Below are 26,625 nucleotides of genomic sequence, written 5' to 3'. Positions count from 1 at the left end.
GTTGCCTCTTGATATATCACAATATGTCATTCAGTAATCCCACTGAGAAAAAATGTAATTACCATGCAACATCTTGTGCTGTCTTGGGATTTCTCACTAGGTAAGTAAGAAATAAATTCCTGTCAGTACTGCAGGAATACTGTTGTAGAGATGTAGGAAGAGACTAGCTGGGTCATAAGCCACGATGCTGTGTTGAAATTACTGGTCACAGGGGATATATTCTTTTTCAGCTGCAGGCTGTATGCCTTTTCTTTCCACCTAAGTGTGCAGAAACTTGCCCACTGTCCAAATGAACACTCATACTATGCATTTAATTCTCCTAATATGCCTGTAAGGTAGAAATCATAACTGAGGAGGAACTGGGAGCCAGAAGAATTGCTGTGTGTCCACAGTCATGCAGAAAAAAAGGAAAAAAACCCCTCTGTGTAAGGAACAGAAATTGACCCTTTGGTTCCACCTAGGATCTCTCCAAGTGTTTTTTCTTCTGTAATACAACAATATACAATGGCTGTAGGTACTGATCTCCTGCTGCACACAGAGTGAAATCTAAGGCTTCTGCACTGGTGTCTAAAACACTTTCCGCACCTGTCCCAAGCCAGCTGAATCGCTGCCTTTTCCTTTGGAATCAGGACCTCCCCTCGCAGCTTTGTTCTGCTGCTACAATGACTGTTGCAATCGCCAGGAGGAAAAAGCATTAACACCCACGTACTTCCCCAAGTTTAGCACAAAATTTGAAGCTCCTGTTGTGCACCTATTCTGATTTCTTAATTTAAAGACAAATATACAAATAAAGTCACAGATAGCTAATCACACATACCTACAGAGAACAGAAGAGATTCTCACCTGTGACTTTTAAAGCTTGTATGTCATTCTGATAATGTAGTTGTGGGTGTGAATAATAAAAAAGAAGATGAATAGGTAGTTGTTCACATTCATTTTGTTTCCACTGGAGCTGGCTCAATGTACAGTAAGGAGACTGAGATCTCAGATTACTGTCAGAAAGACCGATAGCTTCTTATACCAACATTTAAGCGTTAGGTTAGGATGGATGAATATAGCAGCAGGAAAACTGTAAAAAAGCTGCAAGGAAAACCAAGCTGTCTGCAAGCCAAGGCTCTGAAATGACAGAGAATATATTCCTGGGAGGGTAACAGGCTTCTTTTTTTTTTTTTTTTTTTCACTTGCTCATTTTCATTTGTTTTCATTTTGCTATTGAGGTCTTCTCAGAAGATTTAGCATAGAAATTAAGCATTTTGAAAAGTTTTTCCTTGACGTCTGTGTGTTCAGGACAGTTCAGTTTGTCTTAAATTTACAAATGTTATAGGCAGCATTTTTGCAAGAAAATGCTATTACTGCAGGAAAGTATAATCAGTTTGATTAAGGTTGGTGTGATTCATTACTGGTGCATCCTCGCTGATTTCAGTGGAACCTAACCAAAGGGCAGCGTGGGCCGAGCACTTCTATGTTCCATGTGCTCCAGAAGAGCCCTTAGGAGCCGATATTCAGTGGAAGAACAGCTAATAAATGGGGATAACTTCTTCCCTATCTAGACTTCAAACATATTTTTCTTCTACAGAACTGCTATAAAAGATGACTCAAGAGCACATGGTTGTAACTCAATATTAGCTAATTGAAGTACTTTAACCACAGTGTATTGGTTCCAAATTGGGTTTGGCTTACTATTGCCTGAAGCGTGTCCAGCTTCCTGTTCCAGGGTTCTTGAATATTGCAATGTGTTACAGTGATCACTTCTGTAACTGGAAGGCACGCGAAACACTGACTTTCCATTTGCTTGGACTAATAAGTGCAAAATTATGCATCCTAATGAGTTTATTGGATTCAAAAGGTTTTAAGTACAGAGCTCCATATTTTCTAATCCTTTTCCACAACATTGTGCTAAGCTCTCTATCACTGTAATCATTTGGATGAGAAAAAAACCCCACAACAACTACAGAATGTAGATCTACCTGCTTTAGTTCAAGTTCCCTTCTAGCCCCACAAACATCTCTGGAAATACAGCAAACCTGAAACTCATAAAAAATGTTGACTGTGTTGTAAAAGGTTCTGTGTAGTCTGATAAAAACTAATCTAAACCACAGTATTCCTGTTTTAAATATGGTGAAAAGAATTAGCCATCTGTCATGACAGCAGCTTGACCTGATGGGTCCTGCAGAGTAGCAGTGAGATCAGCGGGTCCCTGCTGAGCCAGCAGTCCTCTCCTGCGGAGTCAGGTGCTGACGCTGTTCCCTGGAACAACAGGTTGTCGTCAGCAGCCCTTCCGGACTCATTCTCTATGATGTGGAGCGCCAGTGTTGCCTGGATTTCTGAATACAAGCCGTGCAAAAGTCCTGCAATAAACCCATGTAATAAGCTTGCCTGAATAGTACATGTCTGAGTCATCTGCAGATTAATCTTTTTTTTAAAAAAAGTATTTGTTTCCATTAAGATAGTAGCATAATAGCTATCATGCTGCGGGAGGAGGGTAGGTATAAGCAAGAGTATTAGCCCAAGAGAAAAAGTGACTTGAAAACCAATTAAAAAAAAAAAGTTCTCAATTTTCTCTTTCTTTTTGAGAAAGAAAAACAGCTTTTAAATTGGACAACGTAATAAGCAGTGTTCCTGGATGGTCCTTTGTTCTGTGTTACCTTCTGAGAGAAGGAGGCAGTTCAGGAGTTGACCTATCATTTTAATTGCTTCTGGTTTCTGCAGATGTGAAAAGCAAACACCTGACACTGAGAGCACTGCTGCCTGCTCTGCGGCTCTTTGCTAGTGCTGCACTTGCTCTTAACGATGAGCTGAAGAATTAATATCAATACCCCTTAAAAAGTAATTAACAATATGTATTTAATGTCTGTTCTTTGACTAACTGGAGTTCTTACAGGTACTTTGAAGGCACTAAAATAAAATAAAAAAACCCTAAAATCCATGGTGTTCATAGTGGGCAGTGTAACAATACTGTACCCATGTCACACTGCAAAATGTCCAGAGATCAACAGTGACAGTGCAGTATCACGTTATCCATGAGAACAGTCTTGACTCATGCTGTTTATGCCTCCTCTTGCCTATTCCTCTTCTAGGACGTAGAGCGGTATTACTCACAAAGCATCCCTGTTCCAGTAAGAGATTGAGGAGATCAAACCCAGAGAAGGTCAGTGGTTGGACATGGACATTTCCCTATTTTCTCTCTGGTAGCAGTATTTCCCTGGTGCTATCTAAAGGGCAGAACAGCATAAACTGCATTTAGGATTATAGGGTTCTGGGAAGGGAACAGTGAAAGATTTGTGTTATGTTTTCAGCATTGGCATGATGAAATGTCCATCATTTGGAAATTTTAGCTTCATATTTGAAATTGGCTCACTGCATTGATCCAGTGCAAAAACTTCCTCAAAAAGCAACTCTCTCTGATAGACCATATCATATTGATGAGCAGAGCCAGGATGATTGCTGTGAGTTGAATGGTGACTACTGTGTTATGTTTGTCTTTATATTTTCCCAAAATATGCTGGTCTTTCTCATCATCTGCTTTGTGCTTACTCTGAGCTTCTACTAGGAATAATTAAAAGGAAGGAATGTGTTGTCTGGAATGTAAATATTCCTTAAGATCTCAGAAATTCAGACCCCCCGTGTGCTTCTGGAAAACAAACTCATCTCCCCTGACAGTGGGAACTGAAAAACATCTATATTCAGGATTCATTTCCAATTGACACCACAATGACACTGAATTTGCTCCCTATTAGTTTAGGAATCCATGGAGCATTTAACAAGCTGTGAAGTCTGTCATTGCAGATTTGATTCCCAGCATGTTATTGATGTTTTGCAGCTTGCTTTTTTTTCCCCCTAGTTTGTCCTGGCACAGTGGATAAAAACCCAGAATTTACAGGTGGCTGTTAATCCCGTGTTTCCTTCATAGGAAGCCTGTGACAAAGCTGCACTGCCTATGAAATGCAATATATGTATGAAGTCTCTGAACCTCATCCATTTCTCTCCTTGACCAGTGTATTGTTTTGACCAGTGAATGGTTTACAAAATCATTGGTTAAATAAAGGATAAATAGTCATAAATATCATTCCAGGCTTGATTATTCTCTCATGCTGGAGAGTAATGACACAGAAAATTACAAAGGAACAAAGGTTTAAAACTGATGTAAACTGGAGAGATGGACTGCTCCTGCAAACTGCTGAGTAAACTGTTGAGCTGGAAAAGCTAATATGCACTTAATTTTACTGGTGTGGGAAATTCTATCCATGAGCATACTCATTGAAACCAATAGCATACTCATTGAAACCAACGGGACTATCAGCATCAAGTCTCCTTGGAGGGGACCAGAGTCCTCAGTGCTTTGTGGGAATTAGTTCTGCCTAGAAGTTCCTGAGATACACAAGCATGAACATATGTACCTGCAGCTGACTGCTACTCATGTTACTTCAGCTACACTTAAGAATCTCTTCAGGTTAAAAATATGCTGGGGAATTAATTGCACTCCTCTTTTAATATGATTAAGATTCTGAATAATATTTAGACACCATGTATCTGTTCCAAGAGCTTTAACTTTGCTATCTCTTCAGTTCTTTCTATAGGCAATTATAAAAGACATGACTGAAATTCCTCCATCTCAGCCAAATAGATGATGAATTTTAATGGAGAACATTTATTCCAACCTTTAATTGAGTTTCGTAGTCTGAAATCATTAATCTTTGCTTTGAAACTACACACTCTGCTATGAGCATTTAAAACCTTGCAACTCAATCTTGCTATAGGGTGGATGTCTGTGTGATAATGCAGCTTTCTAGAAGCTGCCTTTGTGTCTTTTAAATTACCTTTGCTTTGCTCATGACATGACATGACACAAACCATTAAGGATTTGCCCCAACAGAGGACAGAGCAAACCTCAGTGTGACACTGCTTTGGCCAAAAGCAACCTTTTAATCTTGAAATCTAGAAAAAGAAATCTAATCTACCTTCTCCAGCCCATGTAAATCTTAATACAGAGCTATTGCTTAAAGAAAGAATTGAACAAACTGCATTATCTGGTGTTATTCTGCTAGATTATTCAGTGACTGCTACTACCAATTTCACTGTGAACATATTTGCAGTAGTTTAGCCTTTGGGGTGGAAATAATTTCTTTTTAATATGCTTTTTGGAGCACTGTCAGCATTACAGGCGGTATTGTATGTGAGGAAAGAGGAATTCTACAAGCATGGAAGTGTGTGCCTTAAGATCCTGAATTATTTTTCTAGAAGAAAAAAAGGACTCCCAAAGAGAATTGAAGTATACAATCTTTCTGGTAGCCATCTTGGACTCTTTCATCACCTGCTAGAAGCCCTTATAGTTGTTTTTTTCAGGCCTTACTGATGCTTTAAAATACAGCACAGTTAGACAGATGGGAGATGAGACACCCCAGAGAACTCTTCCAGGCAGCTGCTGTTTGGAATACAGCGATCAACAAAACACATCAGCTGGGGATACTTCTGAGTGATGGCAATCTCTGGGTCTGATTTAACAGTTTCAGCTGTTGTCCCAGAGTACCTGGCATCCTGTGAAGAGGAACAAGAAGTCTTTTGGGTGCTAGCTTTGGAGCTTGTTACTGTTCGTCCCCCGAGGCTGGGATCTTGTCCCACCTCGGGGCGAACTGGTGGTGGGACTGTTCCTCTCTCTTGGCTGCGCAGCTTCAGCTCCAGGTCTGTACTGACCTGCAGTTGGTAGAGAATTTATGAATACAGCCTAAAGGAGTTGAGGAATACTTTCCAGGCAATAGAGTACACAGTAAAGCTGACTAAAGAAAAAAATCACAAAGTTCTGCTGACACTTGAAGTGTATGCTTAATTTGGAAGATTCTAATATTCTCTCCTTTCCAGAATCAGAAGTAAAAAGGCAATGCAATTGGGGAAAATGAAAACTCAGGCTTTCAATTAAAGCCCTTGCCCTGTCCTGCACACACACAAGAAAAGAAACATCTTTCAGGTTCCTGGAAGAACTTAAAATTTAATTTTATGGATTTATTTTTCTCGTATTAGAAGGTGGTTAATTTTGGGGAATGAATCTTTTGTGTGAATCGTTCCATTATTAATCATTTGGTACCCTGAATGTTTCAAAAAGCTTGTGTCACTGAACTGTGGGGTTTGTGCACGCTAACAGACCACAAGCTGGAAGTTTCCAGAGGTCACAGCACAGCTGTGGTATTTAATGTGGGTGCACAAAACAGGTAGTGCTGGGAAAACCTTGGATTTTCTCACCCACATGACTGAAAGGCATACCTCGCTGCAGGTATACCCCTTATTTAGTGAAATCCTAGAGACCTCAAACTCAGTGCTGAAGTTTCCGCTAAACATGGGGAGAGTGTTATTCCTTCCATTTCATATGCACCACTGCTCACCACTATGATACGATGAACTGTAGATTTCAGGAACTAGACCTGGCTGAGAAGTGTTTTAGGGCATGATTAAGAAAACGTGTGGCCCTTTCCTTTCCAGGTGATCGCTTGCTCACTCCAGTGGAAGAGATTTTTGACAGTTCATCACAGTAATACCATCATATTTCAGACTTGCAGTTGTTTTGGGTTTGGGTTTTTTTGTTGTTTTTTTTTTCTCTGCTCTATGCTCAGGAGAAACAAGAAGGTAAGAAGCAGCTTACCAAAAAAATTATGTTAAAAATTCAACTGACTAGTAATTTTCTGTCCTTTGTTATCTTGTGCCATTCTGTTGCATTCCTGGAATATGTTTTAAACAAATAGGAAGTGTGACCGCTTTACTTCTTGTCTTCAGAAATGTAAAGTCTGCACAGGCTATACTATCTGGTTGGACTGCAGATATGTCAGGATGCCCGGTGGTGTCAGGTGTAAAATCTGGGCTAAAAGATGAAGTACACAGGTCAGAACTGAGCTTATCAGCTCTTGAGGAAAGCTGGAAAGTGAGGGTAAGCCACCTGCAGTGGCTGGAAAGAGAAACAATTGAGGGAGTCAGGAGAGTTGTCCTTGTGGGAAACTGAATTTAACATTAGATAAAAGAATCACATCTTTTCTATGAAGGGCATTCATAGCTAGTTTGTTTAAACCTTGAAATCAGGGAAGTATTATGCCTATCAGGCTGAAAAAGAACATTTGGAATATAGCTTTATCCTGGTTTTGGCAAGGATAGAGTTAATTTTCTGCCTAGCAGCTGGTATAGTGCTGTGTTTTGGATTTAGGATGAGAATAATGTCGATAACACACTGATGCTTTAGTTGTTGCCAAGCAGTCAAGGACTTTTCAGCTTCTTATACTGCCCTGCCAACAAGAAAGTGAGGGGCACCCAAGAAGCTGGGAGGGGCCACAGCCAGGGCGGCTGACCCAAAATGGCCAAAGGGATATTCCATACCATATGACGTCATGCTCAGTATATAATGAGGGGTTAGCTGGGAGGCAGGGCACCTTGGGAACTAGCTGAGCATCGGCTCTGGGTGGTGAGAAATTGTGCTGTTCATCATTTGTTTTGTACATTCTTTTATCACTATTATTATTCTCTTCCTTTTTTTGTTCTATTAAACTGTCTTTATTTCAACCCAAGAGTTTTACTTTTTTTTTTTTTTTCCTTTTCAATTCTCTCCCCCATCCCAGTGGGGGTGAGGAGTAAGCGAACGGCTGTGTGGTTGTTTTAGCTGCTGTCTGGGTTAAACCATGACAAGCTTGTATCAACCCTGAAGCTGGTCTCAGGTTAGTTTAACTTTTGAAAAATTAAGATCTATCCATTTTCTGGATCATATAAAACATTTAAGTTATTGCTTTATCCTTTTTGCCCACTTGTTAATTTTGTTGAAGAACTGCTTATTCATGTAGTCAAATGAAAAATAACCCAACAAAACATCTAATAACAGTGACCCAGTCCTTTAACCTCAAGCTGCCTATTTCTACATTCATTCCATATTTCACTCTTTAATATAATTACTCGTTTGGAATAGACAGTGATGAAATGATCTGACCTTTATGTATTATTACTTGATTAGTTTTTTCCATATTTACTGGAAAAAAATAAAATCAGTTGCTGAACATTCTTATTAATATTCAAGTGGTTTTGCGTGTACTTCATGCTCTTCAAGAGAGTTGCTACATAACAAAAAAGTAATTCTCCTTTCTTCTTCTGCACTACGGCTAAGCAAATTTTCATTAATAATTATTGAGTTTTATGTCTTTTTTAAAAATCAGTTTAATCTGTATGAACATCTTCAGGCAAATATATTTAGATCAAGGATCTGCATTTATTATCATTGTGACTACCCTGATCGCTTCTGTTGCCTCACTGGCTGAGCTGAAGGAGCTTGAGTTTTTAGTTTGCCAGGAGCCAGATTGGAGATTACAAAAAATGAGACTTAGCTGCTGTGATGCAAAGAGGTATGAGATGGGGTTCATAATGCTGATTTGGTTCCCTAGTGTAGAGTTTGTTTCCTACATTAAGATTCACAACAGCCACCAAGCTAAATTCTCAGATGCTTTATCCAGACAGGGAGAAAGAACAGGATGACATGTGAAACTCTGGCTATGTCTATAAACACAGCTCAAGCCTCCCTCAGCCTGCAAAAAGTGCTTTAAGATAACCTTCACCCATACATCAAAGTCTCTCTACCGTTCCTAAAATTGGGGTCCAATGCATGAGCACTACCGTGCCAGGATTAATGGGCAAACTTTCAGTGCCTTGGTTCTAAGCCTTACCCAGCCTTAGTGTTTAAACCCGCACATTTAGCTTCTCTTGACTAACACCTAGAATGCCACAGCCACCTGGACTGGCATCAGCCCTAAAGTAAGGGGAAGCCCTTCTGTTCTTCTAGGCCCTGGAGGCATCTATATCCTTGCCTTGGATTTACAGGCAAATTTGAAAACTTTTTTTTTTTGTGTGTGTGTGTATATATATATGTATAATACAGAGGTATATATAGTCAAGTTCATCTTGTTTGATCATCCTGGAACTCTTGAAAGTAGGCACAGCTGACTATTGGTGAATGTTTATTAATGTTAAGGGGAGTTCTGCCTCCTGAATACGTTAACTGATTATTATTTTATAAAACAGAAAAATTCAGCTATGAAGTCAGACCAGGTTGCTCATAGCTTGATCCAGTCAGGTCTTGCAGACCACCAAGGATGGAGACTGTACAACCTCCCTGGGCATCCTGCTTCTCTCCTGGACTGTCCTCAAAGGGTACAATATCCTCTTCCTAACATCCAGTCTAAATCTCTTTTGTTTCCCTTCATGTCTGTCATCTCTTGTCCTCCCACGACGTTCCTCTGTGAAGAGCCTAGTTGCATTTTCTCCCTAACCTTTTCACAGGTCCTGGGAAGCTGCCTCTGAAGCCATCTCTTTCCAGGCCTAACAAGCCCCGGTCCCAGAGCCTCTCCTCACAGAGCAAGTGCTCCAGCCACGATCGGCTGGGTGGCTCTCCACTGAACTTGCTTTTGTTCAACATCTTTCTTGTACTGGCTGGGGGTGGGACAGAACCCAGAACTGGATGCAGTACCTAGGTGTGGTCTAGCAAGTCTTAAGTACAGATAATCAGTTCCCTCAACCCACTGGCTGTGCTGCTCTTCATGCAGCTCTGAACACAGATGTCCTTCTTTACTGCTGTTTATACAACTGAACAAAACTCTAATCCTTTGTTTCAACCTGCAGAGTGATATTTACTCAGATAAAAACTGCTTATTCATTTGGCTTGGTTCTGATGTTCAGACTGTCTGGAACATATTCTGTTGATTTCTGTCATTTTTTGAAGGAAATTGAGCCCTTAGACTGATGATAAACAACAAACACAGCAAACCTGTGCAGATCCTAAAACAAGTAAAATACATCAACACTGACATGTGGGAAATGACTCTGTGGAAGACCAAACAGAAAAAGCATGAAGTATCACAGAAAGACACACTCTGGAGATCAAGATGATTATTTATAGAGATCATTTTGGGGGGAGAACACAAGTTTGTTTTTCAGTTTTCCACACTTGCAGAACTGTTCACTACCCAAACTGAACAAAGTAGGATGCTCTGAACTAATACAGTCGAGCCTTCAGACACAGAATTGTTTATAAGCCTCTAAAGTAATATATCTGTAAACTTATAGTATATTGGAAAATGCATTTCTCTTGGATTCAGTTTCTAATGTAAGCTAATGTTTCAGCAGGAGGCCTGGGAGCAGCCCTAAAGCAAGAAAAAAGATAAATACTATATTGCTTCCAGGGAAAGCTAAGTAAGTGTAGTAGAAAAGGATGTGTGACAATATGGGCAGTGGAGCTGTAAGTACTGTGAGAGACGCTTCATTCTCCAAACCAATGACAATCTGTAGTCATGACAGAGTGAGGGATCAAACATGACACGCAGGTCTACTCTGTGCTGCAAACACATGACTTCATCATTCAGCATAAGCCATGATGTCAAAGATGCACCAGAAGATAATGGCTGTCTCGGTGTCTAATTTCTTATGTATAATCACACAGGCTAGAAAGATCGAGATGGAATATGAGAGTGCGGTATCAAGTGAAATGGATGAAAAGAAAAAAATCTATACAGCTGGCTTATTAAATTATCAGTTTTCCCAAAAGGACACAAAAAGTGAGTGGTTTAAGATAAATTAAATTCTTTCCAGGGCAAAAAGATGTTATCCAACAGGTCGGGATGTTGACAGCATAAAAGACAGACTACTTAAGAAGCAATCTTGAGAACCAGGTAGTGACTTTTGAGCAGTAGGCAACAGATGAGATCCTGCCTCTCTGCAAGACTTTTGGCTTATTTGGGAGATGAGATAAATGTAAAAGCCTTGAGTAAAAGTGACTTTGGGTATACAGAAGCTGAATTATATTTCTTCTGTCAAAGAATGATGAAACATTCTTTCCATGTTTTCTTTACCCTCTTTTTGCTGGGACACAAAACCTTCAATCTGCTATCATACAAACCAAATCTTCATCATCAGTGTAAAATCAGTATGGTAGGTCAGGTACAGTGTTCCCAATATAAAATAATGGGTGCATTTTTTTTTTCTTTTTGGTGTCTCTTAACTGTTCTATAAAAGAGTCTTTATCATGCACACTGGTTTTCAAAACTTTAGAACATGTACAGCTATCTTTTCCCTATTATAAAGGTTTGACACCTTCTCTTTTTACAGAAAGTTGTCATGTACTGCATGTGAATTTTTTTCACAGAGTCCAGCTACTTCTTGACTGTTTCCTAGCAGATATAGCAATATGCTATTTGTTTGCTTGCCTTGAAGGTAGTTACCATGAATCATGCTATCAGTGTTTTTACTTGATGTACAAGCAGCACCTTCTGTTAACCGTGTAAAGGTACCAGAGTAAACCAGACAATTCATGTCACAGCAGCTTAATAGATTTAGTTGTAGCATGGTTCTTAATGAACTCTTTATAAAATGCAAATGTCTGATATACTTCTAAAGGAACTCTGTTATGGATGGAAGGTAGCCAAAGTCATTAACTGAGACAAAGCGAAGGGTCATCTTGTACCTTTGGAAGGGAATGTTTCCAGTTACTGTAGCAAGGATGCGAAAATCTGATGGTAACAGATTAAAACTTATCGCATAGTATATTAGGGAGAAAGTATGGTTAGAACCAGGCAATGGTCATTAGGACTTTTACATTCTACTTCTCCTGCTTGTTTGATGTATGACAAGCTCTTTAGCTTATTACCTGCAAAAATCAATATATGACAACATATCTGATGACAAATGGGAGAGTCATGAGAATGAGTGCTTCGATTAAGTCTTCTGTAAAAGTTGCTATGGCAGCTCCCTACAGTATTACTGAACTACCAAGCAGCTATAAAACAATGCAGTTTAAAGAGCTGAACAGATGAGGACCGAGCACTCAGGTGAAATAGCAGAAAGGTTGACTTCAAGGCTGTGCAAGTCTCGATTCATTAACTGTTTCACAACAGTTTAGTGTATTTGAAGAAGCCACTACAACTAGACAAGCTGCTTGAGCAGAGAGTTATTACTGATGGTGTTCACAGAATTCTCAATAGTTCTGTTGTCTATATTTCAACTTTTTACCTGAGGATTGGATTTACTTGGACATATACATCAGCCTGTTGACCTGGCAGACAGACTACAGCCATGACAAAGTCTCAGCTAATGCACTAAAGGGGTACATCTCCTTCATAGCCTAGAGATGGTTTTGTTGGGGTTTTTTGTGGTTTGTTTTCTTTTTTTTAAATCTTTACTCTTATTTAAGCACTGAAACTGGAATAGAAAATTCAACCCTGCCTGTGGGTACCAGGATTTGGAATAGCTGCTTCTGTCATTCCGGAAATAAGATTCCCTGTGCCTGAGGAGAGCCAAGGGATGAGACAACTCCCTCCATTACTGCTAGGGTGAGACTGAACAGAGCTCTGGTGGACTCCAACCAGACTCCCTTGCCAGGAGGAGCTCACACGATGTCAATGTTGCCCTCTCTGCTCATGTTACCAGTGTCCTTGAGCATCAAAACTGCCCTGTAGACAACAGAAGCTATAAACTACCATCTTCTGGTAAATATTTCTGGCTCTGAAGCCACAGAATGGTAGCTCTTACTAAACAAAGAAAAAAATAATCTTCAAGACAACAGTTTCAAAGGAAAGGAGAGAAACTGAATGATTCACCGTTGGCTGCAACATTAAGCATTTCAAGGCTGTGATTCTCAGAAAAAGTTCTAGAATAAAGCATTATTTTACTAGGTAATACAATTTTTCTTAAGATGAGATATCACTCCCCTCTTTTCTGCATTCATGGCTGAAATTACTGATCATTGTCTAAGACAATAGACAACATGAATAGTCTCTAGCAACACAATAAAGACTTTGCAACAAAGAACACTCTAGACATGGGTGTGTATAGATAAGCACTTGTGATATGGGAACGGCCCTTTCAGACCGATTCAGAATGGAGATTGTTTTTCCACATTTTGCCTTAAGAAGCAGGCTATTTGCTATATCTGGGAATGGCTGCTTCCTTCCACTGTGAAAGATGTGGCATTTTATGAAATGAAAACATCTTCTTACTTTTTTGATCAGTCTTTAGTTGAGCTGCCCCTCTAGCAATGGAGATTAGTCAAAGAATCCATCTAGCACATAACTTTCCTCAATTAAAAATCATAAAGTTCAAATTACAGTTTTCCCAGGGGCTGTGCAAGGGTTGGAATAGAGGAGGAAGCTGCATGTTAGATCCACCAAAGCTAAGCAGAAATGCTGTGGTGCAATGCAATGCCCCATGACATTGCCACTGGAAACTGTCACATCCACTCCCCTCGAAATTAACAGGATTTCTGGTGTTGAGACTTTACAAGGTAAGTTCTGAACCTTTTAGAGCAGGTATTTTGGTGATGGTGTTTGCCGTGTTTGGCTTTCCAAGGGTGTACCACTTTGTAGAAGCAGCAGTCCCAGTAGAACAGTTTGGAGTTGGAGTAGATTTGTTCTTTCACTATGTTGACATGGTCTATGTTCTGTTTCCTCTGCCTCATCTGAAGAGTCCCTACCATGTCCTCCCTGAAAGTACAGTACAGCAACAGAAACAGCAGGAGCTCCAGGTTGTCTTTGTGTGGTATTAGCACTCTGCAGAGCCTGGTATGCTGCACACAATGTGACAAATCTCCTTTCCTCTCCATTCTGCCAAGCATATTCATAAGCAAATGTAACAGTTACATACAAACTGTGTGTATATATAGGAATATCTATCTATATATAAACACACACAAGAACTGTGTATATATAAAAAAGAAAAGAAAAAACTAAACATGAAAATGAAAACAATCTCTGAAGAGATTGCTTTAATGACAACTATTAACTAATATACCAAGGAAAAAATCTCCACTCTTGAGTAAACTACTTCAGATGGGCAAATACCACCTTTTTTGAGTGAAATAAACTGCTTATCAGGACAGAAATGCAAGGTTTCTAGCTTCTTTTAACTAAATAGGTGCTCCCCTATGGAAAGAAAGCATCTGAGATGAGAGCAAACATAAGAAAAGAGAGAGCGAAATGCCCACGGTGCATACTAATCCAACAAGATTTTGTAAAATGTTCAAACTTGTAACTGATTTTTCACTTTCTTCTGGGAAAAGGCTGTCAAACAAGGCAAGCACTATACAGACACATTTTTGCTCCTTCAGCCTGCATGCCTATTAGCATTCCTTCCAGCAGCAGAACTGAAATCAAATGCAGTATGTTTCACACCTGTAGCTAGGAGACTTTTCTGATTTTGATAGCTGGATAGGCAACGTCCTTATGTACTTGATCTGCAATGGTGGGGATTTTTCCTTCTACAAGAAAGAGCGTTTTCTAGAAGCTCCATTTTGGTTTTGCACCTTTTACTCAATGCCACTAGCTTGCAAAGTGAAGTCTCTAACTTTTTAAATCATTTAACATATAAAATGCACGTCTGCCCATCTGCTGCTACAGCTCAAGAAACTCCAACACTTCCGAAGACAGCTGTTGACTATGCAAAGGGCAGACCAGTACAAGCAGAACCAACCTCAAACTTGTAGTAGGTATTTTGATGGAGGCAGGGAGCACATCTGGAGTGTCAGTTCAGGCATGCAAACATTACCTCAACAACCGGGAGCGAGGTGCTCGGCTATGTTATAACATTTGCTCTCGCTCGGGAGGCAGTCCCCTCTGCAGCCGGGCACCCGGCAGGTCCCAGCCGGTCCCCGCGGGGCTGGTGCTGCCGACCGGACGAGCTCTGCCCGCGGGGCGCTGCCTGACTCCGCACCTGAGGAGCGGCGCGGAGTTCTGCGGCGCGGCCGGCAGGCGGCGCTGTGGAGCGGGGGGAGTTCCATCGCGCCGGCCGGCCGCGGCGGCGAGTCGGCGGCAGCGCCCTCTGGCCCGGCCCGGCCCGCGGGTCACTCACCATGTTGACTTCCGAGACCACGTCGATGCTGGCGATCTCTATCCGCATGCCCACATCCACGGGCGGACCTGCGCGGGGAGCGGGAGGAGGCGTTAGCCCGCGGGGACGGGAGTGCCCGGGAGAGATGGAGCGCGGGTCGGGGGAGCGCGGGCGCCTCACCTCCGAAGTCGGGCCGGAGGCGGATGTCGTAGCCGTGGAGCAGCCTGTCCACCGTCTCCTTCACGTAGGACATGTTGCTGGGCCCGTCGGCGCTGCGGGAAGGAGCACAGGCGGGTTAGGGAGGCAGCCGGGCGGCCCCACGCCCGCGTCCTTCCGCGGCCCCGCGGCGCTCACCTGCGCGCCGCGCACGCCACGGCCAGCACCAGCGGCAGCGACAGAGCCCGCGGGCCGCCCCGCCTCGCCGCCGCGGCCGCCCCCCCCATCCCGGACGCGGCCGCGCCGCCGCCTCGCGGGGGAAGAGCCGCGGAATGCAACTTCGTGCGGAGCGGTGCAACAATTCCCCACAGCACCACGCATGCGCGGAGCAGGGCGCCGCGGCCCCCGGGAAGCACCTGTGCCCGACCGGAGCGGAGCCCGGCCCGCTGCGGAGGGGCTGAGGGAGATGGCGCGGCAACAGGTGCCGGCGGCGGGGCGGCCCTGCAGCAGCGGGCGGCGAAGCCAAGCGGCTGGCTGGGCAGAGCGGGGCCGAGAGCCCCCGGGCTGCTGTGAGGGGCCGCCGGGGCCGGGTGTCGCCTCCCCGCCCGCCCCGGGGCGCGAACTTCTCGTCAGGAGGAAACAAATAATTGTTGAGCGCACTTGTGTGTGAAAATTCACACTGATAGGCTCTGATGTTAAAGATAACGTACAAGGGAATCGGCAAATCCGAAGGAAATTGCACGGTTTGGTGCACATAGTACATCGCCCGGCAGCGAAGGCTTAACTACGCACCCAGCCATCGTGCTGCTCCTGAGCGGGGTCGCGGCTGGCGCTGGCCCGCAGAAGTACCCGCTGCGGCATCTGCAGGACACCGCAACAGATTTTTAGTTGCTATTTTTCAACCAAAGTAATTGATCTTGCGTTTAGAAGGGGATTTTGGGTTTTTTTTAAAAGAATGAATTGATGCTCTAACTTTGCCTGAGCTCTTCTGAGCAATATTACACGCTGACTAATTGGAGCCCTGTGAACAATTTATGACTTTGCCGGTGCTGCTCTATTTCCCTGCACCAGTAGCTCAGCAGAGATAACATTTATCCCTTTCAAATTCAGCCCCCTCATCCGTGCACTATATAGTGCTGTGCACTGACCTTGGGATAGGTATTTGATGGTTTTGAGGCTCCTACAGTGTTGTGGAGAATTGTTTCTGAGAAATAGCAGACTTTTGGTGATGCTTTCATGGTTGAAATATGCCACGATATTTGTAAAATGCAGGAATATTGAAACAGGTAGTTTGTGACACAAATTTTAGTGATGATTTTGAACATTTAAAAAAATGCATATTTCTATGCAAATTTGTCACTCTTGGAGAAGGAGCACAGCACACTTCCTGAGAGATTACCGCAGGAGTCTTTCACCCTCACAGCTACTCTCTGTAACCATGGCAGTACAAGTTTATGAAAATAATTATTGATGGTTTATAACAGTATAATAAATATTTTCAATTGGCTTTGGGGACTTTAATATCAGACGTATCTTTCTTTTCCTCCTATTTTAGTCCTTAGCTGCTGAAAAATGTGATCCCCCAGCTCAACTCGATGGTACTTTGGCATTGCAAAAGAGCTTTTAGCATTGGAAAGAGCTTTTAAAATTTACCAATTGTGTACTAATTACTAGTAAATTTTAATAGTGTTCAATTATAATTGGTGCGGCTGGGATATAGCACTTTTAAAAAAAAAATTCCTGCTCATAGAAGTCTACCAAAAGGTATCTTTTTATTCAGAGTTTTATCAGACATAGCCATAATAGGGCTACCTGGTCCTCTGAAGCACTGAATGAGAATTTTCCATGAGACGATAGAGTCCTGTTTTACTTCTTGATGGTGTGCAGATTATATTCTGTAGATAATTTTAGATTTGTCATAAGCCATGTGAAAGTCATATGCCTATATGAAAGTGAGACCACTGGTCTCTATGGCTTGCCAAAATCTGTCTTAAGGCATAAGTGCAGAGGTTTATTCTATGTGTATTCTTCGTTCTCTACATTTCAGGGCAGCTTTAGTTCGGACTAGCAGTAGTCCGGTCCCTGGACTGAATGCCCATTAGTGGTTGAAATGTTTTAGGTGCATTTCTGGAGCTTATCATCTGGTTGGAAAAGGCATGAGCTAAGACCCTGCCCTACAGGTCTCCTGCCATTAGGGATGCCTCAGCCTAACCAGTGGACTTGCAGGGAGGACAAGGATGTTCTCCTCGGCAAGCCGGTGCCACCGAGAGCTCTGCCTGCTGAGCTGTCCTGGCTTCTGCAGACCAGCATCGAGCTTCCTCCACTGAGCATCCCAAAAATAAGGCTACTGAGCTGTCGACTGTTTCCCAAAGGTGGCATGCTAAGGAAATTCAACTCCATTTTGTTCAGCTTGATCACTGGGGACATTGGGGCTCTAACCTGGGGTCTTGAAACAACTGCAAATATCCCACCATGTGGAGACAATACTGAAAAGATCCCTCAGTAGCCGGGACTTGGGAACAAAGAGGCTGATACGGTATTTTTAATAACCACACAAAGGAGGAGGTGCATGGCATTACATTGCCACAGCAGGGGTGGTGAGAAGGATCCTTTTTGCCCCATGGTGTGGGAACACGTCTGGGACCTGTCTTTCATTGTGTCCAGGACTGGAAAAGATAAATTATTAATAGCAGGATTTCATGTGAGAGAGCTCCCATGTGTTACCAACTGAAATGCACAGTAGTTTTATCTGAAGTTTAAGAATTTGAAGTTCCGCTTTCTTTGCAGAAGATATGTTTCTAGGAAAGTATAGCATGCTTTTCCGGGCCACCAATGTGGAAGAATCTTGTCCTAATTTTGATAAAAATACTCCTTGGCGTATAATTCTTGCTTTCGGCATCTCTTCAACGACGTCTTTTACAAAGAACAGGTGATGTCCACAATGAGTGACTGTGGCAAAGAGGCTAGCTTTCAAAGCCCAGGTATTATCACTGTTGTTCACGAACATTTTCTAAAAGCTTTTACAGGTGACGAGGCATCTGGTAGTCTGATTTACAAACGTGATTCAAACTGCAGCTTCTTCTGCAGTCAATAAACTTGATTCAAAATACAGCAGTGTGTCTTTTCACCCACTGTGGTGGGGTTTACTCACTCAGGCTGAGTGAAACCTGATGGGTGCCCAACGTGGCTTTTGAGCATCTTGGAATTTGCTGAGCACCCCAGAATTTACGCATGTAAATAGATGCACTGCTTTGCACCTTTGGAAATCAGGCTGCTTAGTGCCTAAAAGTCTAGGAGGCTAATTGAGAGACTTTTGCCACTAGTTTGCAATATTTTTAAAGAAAAACAGACTTCTGTGGTGGCTTCAATTTCTGCTCTTACGGCCTTTTCTTATGGTTATTTTCTCATCTATTGTTCAATAAGCTCTTTTCTTTAAGCCATTGCTAACGATAATGCCAAATTCCTTTCCCACTCATTTCTGTGCTGGGTTTAATATTTATAGGGTCTATGAGATAGCCATACGTCTTGTAAATAACATTTTAAAAAAATGTTTTCTAGGCTGTGTTAGTAGCATATATAAACACTAGTAAACTAAAACAGTTGAAATCCACTAGTTCTAACATAGTAGCCATGACTTCTTTTTTTTTTTCATATTCTGAGGCATGTCGAATGCTTCCTAGAAGCAAGACAAATAATACAATGGCAAAGCATGATTCATAAAACCATCCCGCACCAGTTGCATGTTCATTTTTCACCTTCATTATGCATAAACTTTCAGTGGGGAGCCTTTTTTTTTTTTTACACAAAGAAATGCTTCCAGTTTATTAAAGATCTTTTTTGCCATGCTCATTTTGATTTGGAATCAGAAAGTGCACACAGTACAAAGATAATGTCCTGCTCAGACAATGTTGGCTAATTAAAAAGAATGCAAGATCACTGAAAAAAGGGAAATTATTCCTGTTTCTCACTGGATAAGATCTGTAGGAAGGAAGACCACAACTTTTAATGAAACTAGGAGACAAAAAAAATTGCAAAAGTGGTGACTGCAACCTCTAGTGATATGTTGTGCTTTCTTAAATGTAGAATGAGGGAAGGTGTGTCTTTGTGATTCTGCTCAAAACAGAAGGAGAGCTGTGTGCCTCACACTGTGCACTTTGTATGTGGAGGTGATGATTGAAAATGCTAATATTTGTAATACTGACTGGTTTGAGTAATTGGAAATAGGGACTTGCAGACCCAGGATACTCGTAATCTAAGTGTCCAACTGGACTTGGAGTTTTCCAGTCAGTGGGGAGAACTATTGTGGGAACAGGTACACCAGCCACAGGGCAGAAGCAGGACTGGTGGTAAGTGTGAGAGCAGCAGCATTAATTAGGAAAATTGCATTACGGTGTAACAGTGTGCACAGAAAACAGAATGGGAAACCGAGCTCAGGATCTTCGGATTCTTCATTGTCAGACATCTGTGCCCTGCTGATTGCTTGGCTGTGTGGCTTTTCATACTGTATACACCCCAGCTAAAAAAAAATGAGAATTAGGATAGGTATACATTTTTTCTTACTTGGCACTGAGCAGGTGACATTTTGCATTAACTATACTGATAAGATATATTCCAAATTTTAGATCAAATTTTCAGATTTGTAAAAATTAAGCTAAATGGTTGGGTTTCAAAACTATGAAGTCAAACCTAGGAACTATGAAATGACTAACTTTGCAGGTAAAACCCACACCCGGTTAGTATTTGTGCTTAGAGAAAAGGCAGGTAATGAAATAGGTCACATACTTCATCTGCTTAGTGATAATGCTATTGTCATTTCATACCTACAGTAATCCCTTGAGTCAAATGCAGCTTGTGAGCAGTCTTCTCAGATGGCAGAAAACAGCAAGCTGGAGATACTTTTAGCATACTGCGGGGATTTCAGTGCAGCGGGAAAGCTGTGCAAGCAATCGAGAAGAGCTGTGGAGTGACACACTGAGCTTGCACTTTATCCTGGGATCTGTAGACGGCGGGATGCTGCCCCGCAGTGAGGAGAGCACCTCACCCTCCCAGCCATTCCCTTTCCTTCGGGTCTCTCAGTAAACCTCCACACCCTCACCTTTCCCTCAGGAAATAAAAAAAGGTCAGCTCAAAACTCATGCCCTCTTTGTGCCCCATTTTTATCTTGCTTTTTCTATGCTGTAAAGGTCAATTAAGATCTTCTTAGTGCAGGTTCTACTTTCCTTTAAGAACTTGTAAAACACTTAGGACAGTGTTTTGAAGAATTACTAATAAATATCAAAACTGTGAATTGAAGTTATTCACCTTTAATAATCAAAGTGAGAAGAGAATATACAAGAGCAATAGGATTCTTTTTATCCTATATCTACAGCCAGAATAATTTAGCGAGTCTTTAATCATGTCAGATAAAAATCTGTAGCACTCATTTGAAATCCCTTCTTGGATCCCCCAGCCTTGTGTCCACCGCTCATCCAACATCCTTTCTTAACATGACAGAACGTGCTTCCTCTTGAGGTGCTCGTGTCCAGCGCTGCACGCCTAATGACAGAACCCCCCCACCCTGGCAGTACATTGTGTTTGCCCCGCTCCTCGCTACCTGCGGGAAGCAACTCTGCTCACCTTCCCAGTCCTTCATCCCAGGTGTGGGAGACTCACAAGCTCCTTCTCCCTCTGATGCTAGCTCAAGAGAAGTTGTAGAGGCTGAAGATTAAGGTCTTGCTGCCAGATGCTATAGAGATTATCAAAAAAGACAATCCCGGCTGCAGAGAACAAACTATCCAGGATAAATTAAGCAGACATTCAACAAGCGTTGAGACAGACATGAAGAAGGCGCAAGTAGCATTTAGTCTGTATGCACTTGCATAGCTTAGTGGCCTCAGTGAGCCGTGAACTACAAAGAGCCAGTGGTCTGAAGTGTTGCTGAAAAAAGGAAGGCAATTGTAGACAGCACTGCAGAGGCTGGTTTTAACAAGATATTTAAAGAACAGAGACATAAGAAGTGTGATATTGTTACCATTCCTGTTAAAAGGTATTTTAGGTACTTGCTTTTATACAGTTCCTAACAATTGAGGTTTGTCAGTGCTGGTGAGATGTCAGAAGCAGGACAGAAAGAGTTAATACCTGATGTATTATCCTGTGGAAACTGAGCACACATATACCTTTCCGTTGCAAGCAGCTCCCTTGATTTTAACAGGCTGATGCATACTATGGAAAGTTGTGTACATATTTGTAGGATTGAGATCTTCTACACTTCTTAGGCCTGGTCCTGTCTTTATTTGTATGGGGATTTTTTTTGGTATAAGAAATGAAACACTGTTACTGGCATGGCTCAGAAATTATTTTTCTGATAAATGGAGTTAATTTTCTCCAGCTTTGCTGTTTCATTGTTTTCTGAATCAGCTCACTGCAAAACCCTATTTAAATTGTCAGGTTAAATAAGTCCTTTTGAAAGTAGTGAGTTGAGAAATATAAGCAGCATTCTCATACTCAGAAGTATTTTACCACACTGAGCCACTAGAATGCAATGTGTCTCTTTGTCCCATTTCAGGGATGTGATGCACTCGCTACGTACTCTTATGAATGTGTGAGTCACATGAAAAAGAGCCTAGCTTGTTTGCTTCTAGCAATGAAGAGACAGAAAAGCTGAATTCAGTCACACAAGCAACTTTTCTGGGGATATTTTCACATAAGTGTGTTGATCAAAGCGTTCCCTCATCAGGAAGAAGAAAGAAAATACTTAATCAAAATGAACTTTTCTTTGAGAAAGGATAGATTTCTGCATTATTTACTCTCAAGAAATTTAGAATTAAAAAATATTCCTTTCAAAGCCCTGAGCAACCTGATCTATCTTTGAGGTTAGTGCAGCTCAGAGTGAGAGCTGAACTTGGCTCTGAAGTTGAGCAGGAGGTAGGCTAGATAACTTCCCCTTCTAATTTCAAGTATTTTGTGATCTTGTTACTCTAAAGGGTGGTAACATCACTGCCTGTCTCTACTGATGGTTTGCAGTTCTTCAGTGGAAACTGTAGTTCCAGTTCCTTTGTTATCTCCAGTAGCCCCTGCTCGCTTGCTGTACTACGTTGCTGGGGAGATTGAAGGCCCTAACTAGTTTTTCCTCAAAGCTAGTTTTACGTTAAAAGTTTTGGGGTTTTTTTTACTGCAGTCTGATTTGAGATGAAAACTGATGCTGAACACTGGCCTTTTCCATTGGTTTGCACTTCCAGTTTTAAAATTGGATCTACCTGAAAATGTCCTTAGTTCATAGGAGACCCAGCCTCCAAATTCCATACCCCCTCAAAGAGCCAACTTCAGTAAGAAAATAAACAAGACATTTTGGTTAAGATTGTATAATACTTGGTTTGTTGTTTTTTTTTTTTAAGAGGTTGTGCTTCTATATGGTAAGACCCTGAAGAGTAAAAGCTAGAATAGTCAAGAATGGTCACTGCAAATAGAAACTGTTCTCTGTCCTCTTGCCATTGCCCCTGCCTCACGAAAGGTTGGCATTTCCTATTTCCACTCATTACCAAGGTTGTCTGCTGCCTTCAAGGACAGAGGTGACAAGAACGAAAATTTGCATTATATTTCAAGAATACGTTTACAAACTATTTCACGTCTCACATTTAAGAGTCCGTATTAGAAAACCAGTAAACTAGAACTGTAAAATCTGCCAGACTGAAAACTGACAGGCTGATTTCTTTGCTGATGGCAAATTCCTCTGGAATTCTGTTGAGTAGATTTACAGCCATGAAAATGACAGCATTAGATATGTATCGCCATGTATAGTCATACCTACGCTGGGAGAAAACAAAGTGGGCATGATTTTAACAAATGCAATAGTCCTACACAACATCTGCTTGCACACTCCTTTCTTGTCTCGGGAGCACATTTGATGAGTGAGATAGATGCTTCTTGCCTGCTGAAATAAAGAGCATATGTGAATCTCTTCAGCTGGGAGTCACTTTGTCAACAGGAAGGTGTAAGACAACAAGTAATTTTACTTATCTCTTTAACTGATGCAGGGGTGCAGGTCTAAAATCCATGATTGATATACGTTGTGTGGGCTGGCAGCAGTCACTGGAAGTGGTCCATAAACTGAGAAATAGATTACGCCCTGTCATTTGTGCTGGTTTTAGCTAGTTGAAAAAGAACCCTAAAATAAAGCCTAAAATAAGGACAAAGATAAGAACTGGAAGAAAAATTGATCACAGAGAACTGGTAAAGACACAAGAGAGAAGTTCCTCAGCGAGGTCACAAAACTGGGACGTTACGTGTTGTGTTGTGCAGCCCCTGTTGATACCTCTCCCCACGGCAGTGTTGGGCACGGGGCACAGGGGCTGTCCCAGGGATACCTGCTCTGAGGAGAGGCCCACGGGAGGGATGGCTGAGCCACAGAGGTTACTGGTTAATTCACTGTTCTTGCATTTTGGAAAAGACTGAACTGTTTGTGGCTGCCTTCAAAACCGCCACAGAGTGCAAAACCATCCCGAATCCTGTTTCAGGGCAATCAGCAGAACTCGAACCCTCAGGAAGAAGTAAAGGGTGAGATAAGGGGTGGGGGAGCATCCCCGTGCTCCCCTGAGCAGCACCAAGCATTTGAGTGATGTCAACAATGTTAGCTTCAGATATTTTCTAATACCATCTCTGGACAGAAGTGAGAGAGATTGAAAGACTTAGCTTCATGGGCAGAAGAGGCCAAAAGAAGAAATATCAAGAAAAAACTTAATTTTATAATTTGGAAGCATTTCCTTCTCATCTCTTCCTACTGTAGGGATGACTTTTGGATCCTTCCCATCAGCTAACTTCTCATATTCTTAACCTCTCTGTTGTGTCTCCCTTTGTCTTGCCAAGTGCCTCCTAAGTGACTTGTTCCTTGGTTCAGAGAGTTTCTCTACCTTCAACTGGCACATCAAGGCTTAAATTTTACTTCAGTTTCTGGACATTATCAAGGTTTTAATTTCAGAAAATCTGCAAAATGTGTTTCAGTGTTGTCTCTGCGTTAAGACCAGTCTGAGGCGCTGGACATAGCAGTGGCAGCCAAGCCAAATTCCTCTCCACCTGCATTTGATGAAGGAAAATTGTCACCTGCCTGTCTGTCAGATGGGGAATTGAGGAATTAGAACATTTGTATAATAGGATAAAAACAACAACAACGAGGCTGTAAGAAAACAAAGTATTATAGAGAAAACCCCAGCGCCATAGTAAATCAGGAACTTGGAGTGAAAAATGCTTTCTGGTTCTGATCCAAAATCCCCAGGGTGAGTGGCAGGTTTTTAGTTCACTTCAGTGAGTTTTGGAACGGAACCTAAATGACACTGGTGTCTAAATTGTACGTAAGTCAGGGTGGATTTGTACTTCATCTTTTTGGGCCGTGAGCTGAACCATACGGCAGGGAAAAGAGCATGTATTGTTCTGGAGTAATAAGGCAGGGAAGACATAGATGGTTTTCCATGAGATAAGAAAGAGCGCTGGTGAGTGCAGACCTCATCCATCCTCTTAAAACCATTCATCTTGTGAAGTCCGCCTCCTGGAACTGTGTATTTGTCTCTGTAAAATATTCAGCTTCCTTTTCATCCCTTGCGTTTTCTACCGACTCATTTTCACCATCATCAGTGGAAGTCTTTCATTTGTCATGTCTAAGTGGGCTGAGAGGTCAGGGAGGTGACTGTGGAGGCCTCTTCATATAGCCAGTGTTTTGGCTAAGGAGTGTTTATTCCTCAGATAGTGTTAATCTCATGTACTCTGATGCCTGTGTCCAGCAGAGAAATATTTAGAAAGCTGATTATGTATTAAACATCCAAAATGAGACACAAAGTCAATGAAATGTCTAAGCTAACAAGGACATGAGTATTGGTTAAATACTGACCCATTTGATAATACTACTTAGTATTTATATACTTTACATTTTTAAGCCACTGTATGCATTTGAACTAATTAATACCTTCAGATATCGCTGCAACATATGTAAGTCTCCTCTAAAATTTACTGAGCAGGAAATTCAGACACAGAGGCCTGGGGATCAAAATTTTAAATGCAGATTTGGGTATTTGGCCTCCACAAGATCTGGGTCATTCTTATGTACAAAAACCTTCATATACATTCATGCACTTAGTGTTAGCTACACTTGTTGAGAAGATTTGGCTTAAATTACTTTTCCAAGGTCGCAGAAATCAGTGGCAGAGCTTGGAAAGGAACTGAAAAGTGCATCTTTTTTAAAGGTAAAAGCAATTGAGCCATAAAACTATTTCTGGTTTTAAGTGTATTATGCTTTGTGAATTTTATAATTACAATAATGAATTTATTTAATTTAGTGCTATTATTGAAAAATTCAATCTAGTGCATAAGACAAGAGATGCTGCAGCTGCACTGGATCAGCCCCGCGGTGTATCCAAACTAGCACCCTCTGTGACTGTGGCCAGGAGGTTATATTTCTTCTGTTGCAAAGTACTTAGAGTGGACTCTTCACTGTATAGCAATTATCTGTTGATCCACACACTTAGGTAAAAGCAAAAGGGTGTTGTACTTCACCAGTTATTCTACTTCTTTCACTCAGTGTAAGAGCAGACTACCCTTCCTTCATAAGAAATACTCCAAGGATAAGAAATACTCCAAGAAGATTGAAAAGGGTGAGGATGTCCTCAGAGGCCCTGAGCTACCTGATCTAACTTTGAGGTTGGCTGTGCTTTGAACAGGAGATTGGATCAATGACTTCCAAAAGTCCCTTCCAAGCTGAATCCCACTGCCGAGTTTCCCTCTGATGAATCCATTGTGTGGGAAGGGGAAGAGATTATACAGTGGAGAGCACAAACTGTGCGAGAGGAGAGCTAGCTCCCCATATAGCTGAGGAATGGGATTATCTTCCTCTTGCTTACCACCGAGGACATAGGCCCCCTGCTAGGATACCACTTGTAAGATACCTCTCTGGGTAAGTAGTGAAGGAGATCTGGGAACTAGTTATTGAAAGTGGTTAACAAGATACCTTATCCGGCCAAATGGTCTCAGGGACCACTGCTGTCAGTGGGAGGGAACAGCGCACTGCACTTCCCAAGCAGTTCTCAGCTCCTTGCAAATGATATTCAGGTACGCCTTAAATTACATGATGAAATGCTGAAGTACCACCAGACGCTTCTTAATTTTCTCTTTTCCACCTGCTCATCCTGTCAGTGTTCTCTGGGCCTGATGCCTCTGTGTCAATGCCTGTAAGGCAAAACCAGCCCCCTTGTGCTGCCCACTGCTGCTACAGCGCCCTTTCCTTTCTGGTGATGATATGAAAATTCCTCTCAGTAACTTTTTTTTGAGAGGTTAGTAATGCCACTCCATGCAACAACCACCAGATGGTAATGAAGAGCAGACTGGTTGTGTGTCTTCTGTAGATTAAGTGTATTACCACAATGGCAAATTTTGCCTTTGCAAGCAGAGCTTACAAGTACAGCTCTAAACACCAATTTGCTCAGCTGTTTCCAGACCCCTGGGCTACTGCAAAAGTCTGTTTGGCAGCTCTATTTGCATAAAAAAATCATTCTGTTTGTTTTTATACTAAAACATTTTAAAGGCAATATTTTCTACCTAACATATGTATGCTGGTATTATTATTTAATACAGAGATGTTGCCATTATAAGGAAGGTTTTGACTATAGCTGGTGTTCAAGCTAT

General features: G+C 41.8%; 1 protein-coding gene across 4 annotated transcripts in view; it reads right to left on the bottom strand.

Moving 5' to 3' along the window:
- GABRB1 (gamma-aminobutyric acid type A receptor subunit beta1) overlaps positions 1-15,333 on the bottom strand; it is a 133,020-nt gene extending 117,687 nt beyond the window's left edge. For all 4 annotated transcript variants that reach the window (XR_008576768.1, XR_008576767.1, XR_008576766.1 and 1 more), the window contains exons 1-3: positions 15,181-15,333; positions 15,007-15,098; positions 14,848-14,915 (exon numbers count right to left, since the gene is read on the bottom strand). Coding sequence is in view for 1 of the 4 variants with exons in the window: in XM_054823104.1 (XP_054679079.1) it covers positions 14,848-14,915; positions 15,007-15,098; positions 15,181-15,269 (249 nt within the window). In the remaining 3 variants the exon portion in view is untranslated. The remainder of the gene's footprint in view (positions 1-14,847; positions 14,916-15,006; positions 15,099-15,180) is intronic.
- Positions 15,334-26,625: the final 11,292 nt, after the last annotated feature.

This window comes from Grus americana, chromosome 4 (genome assembly GCF_028858705.1).
Source record: "Grus americana isolate bGruAme1 chromosome 4, bGruAme1.mat, whole genome shotgun sequence".
NCBI classification, from domain to species: domain Eukaryota; kingdom Metazoa; phylum Chordata; class Aves; order Gruiformes; family Gruidae; genus Grus; species Grus americana.
This window is presented reverse-complemented; position numbering and strand designations above follow the sequence as displayed.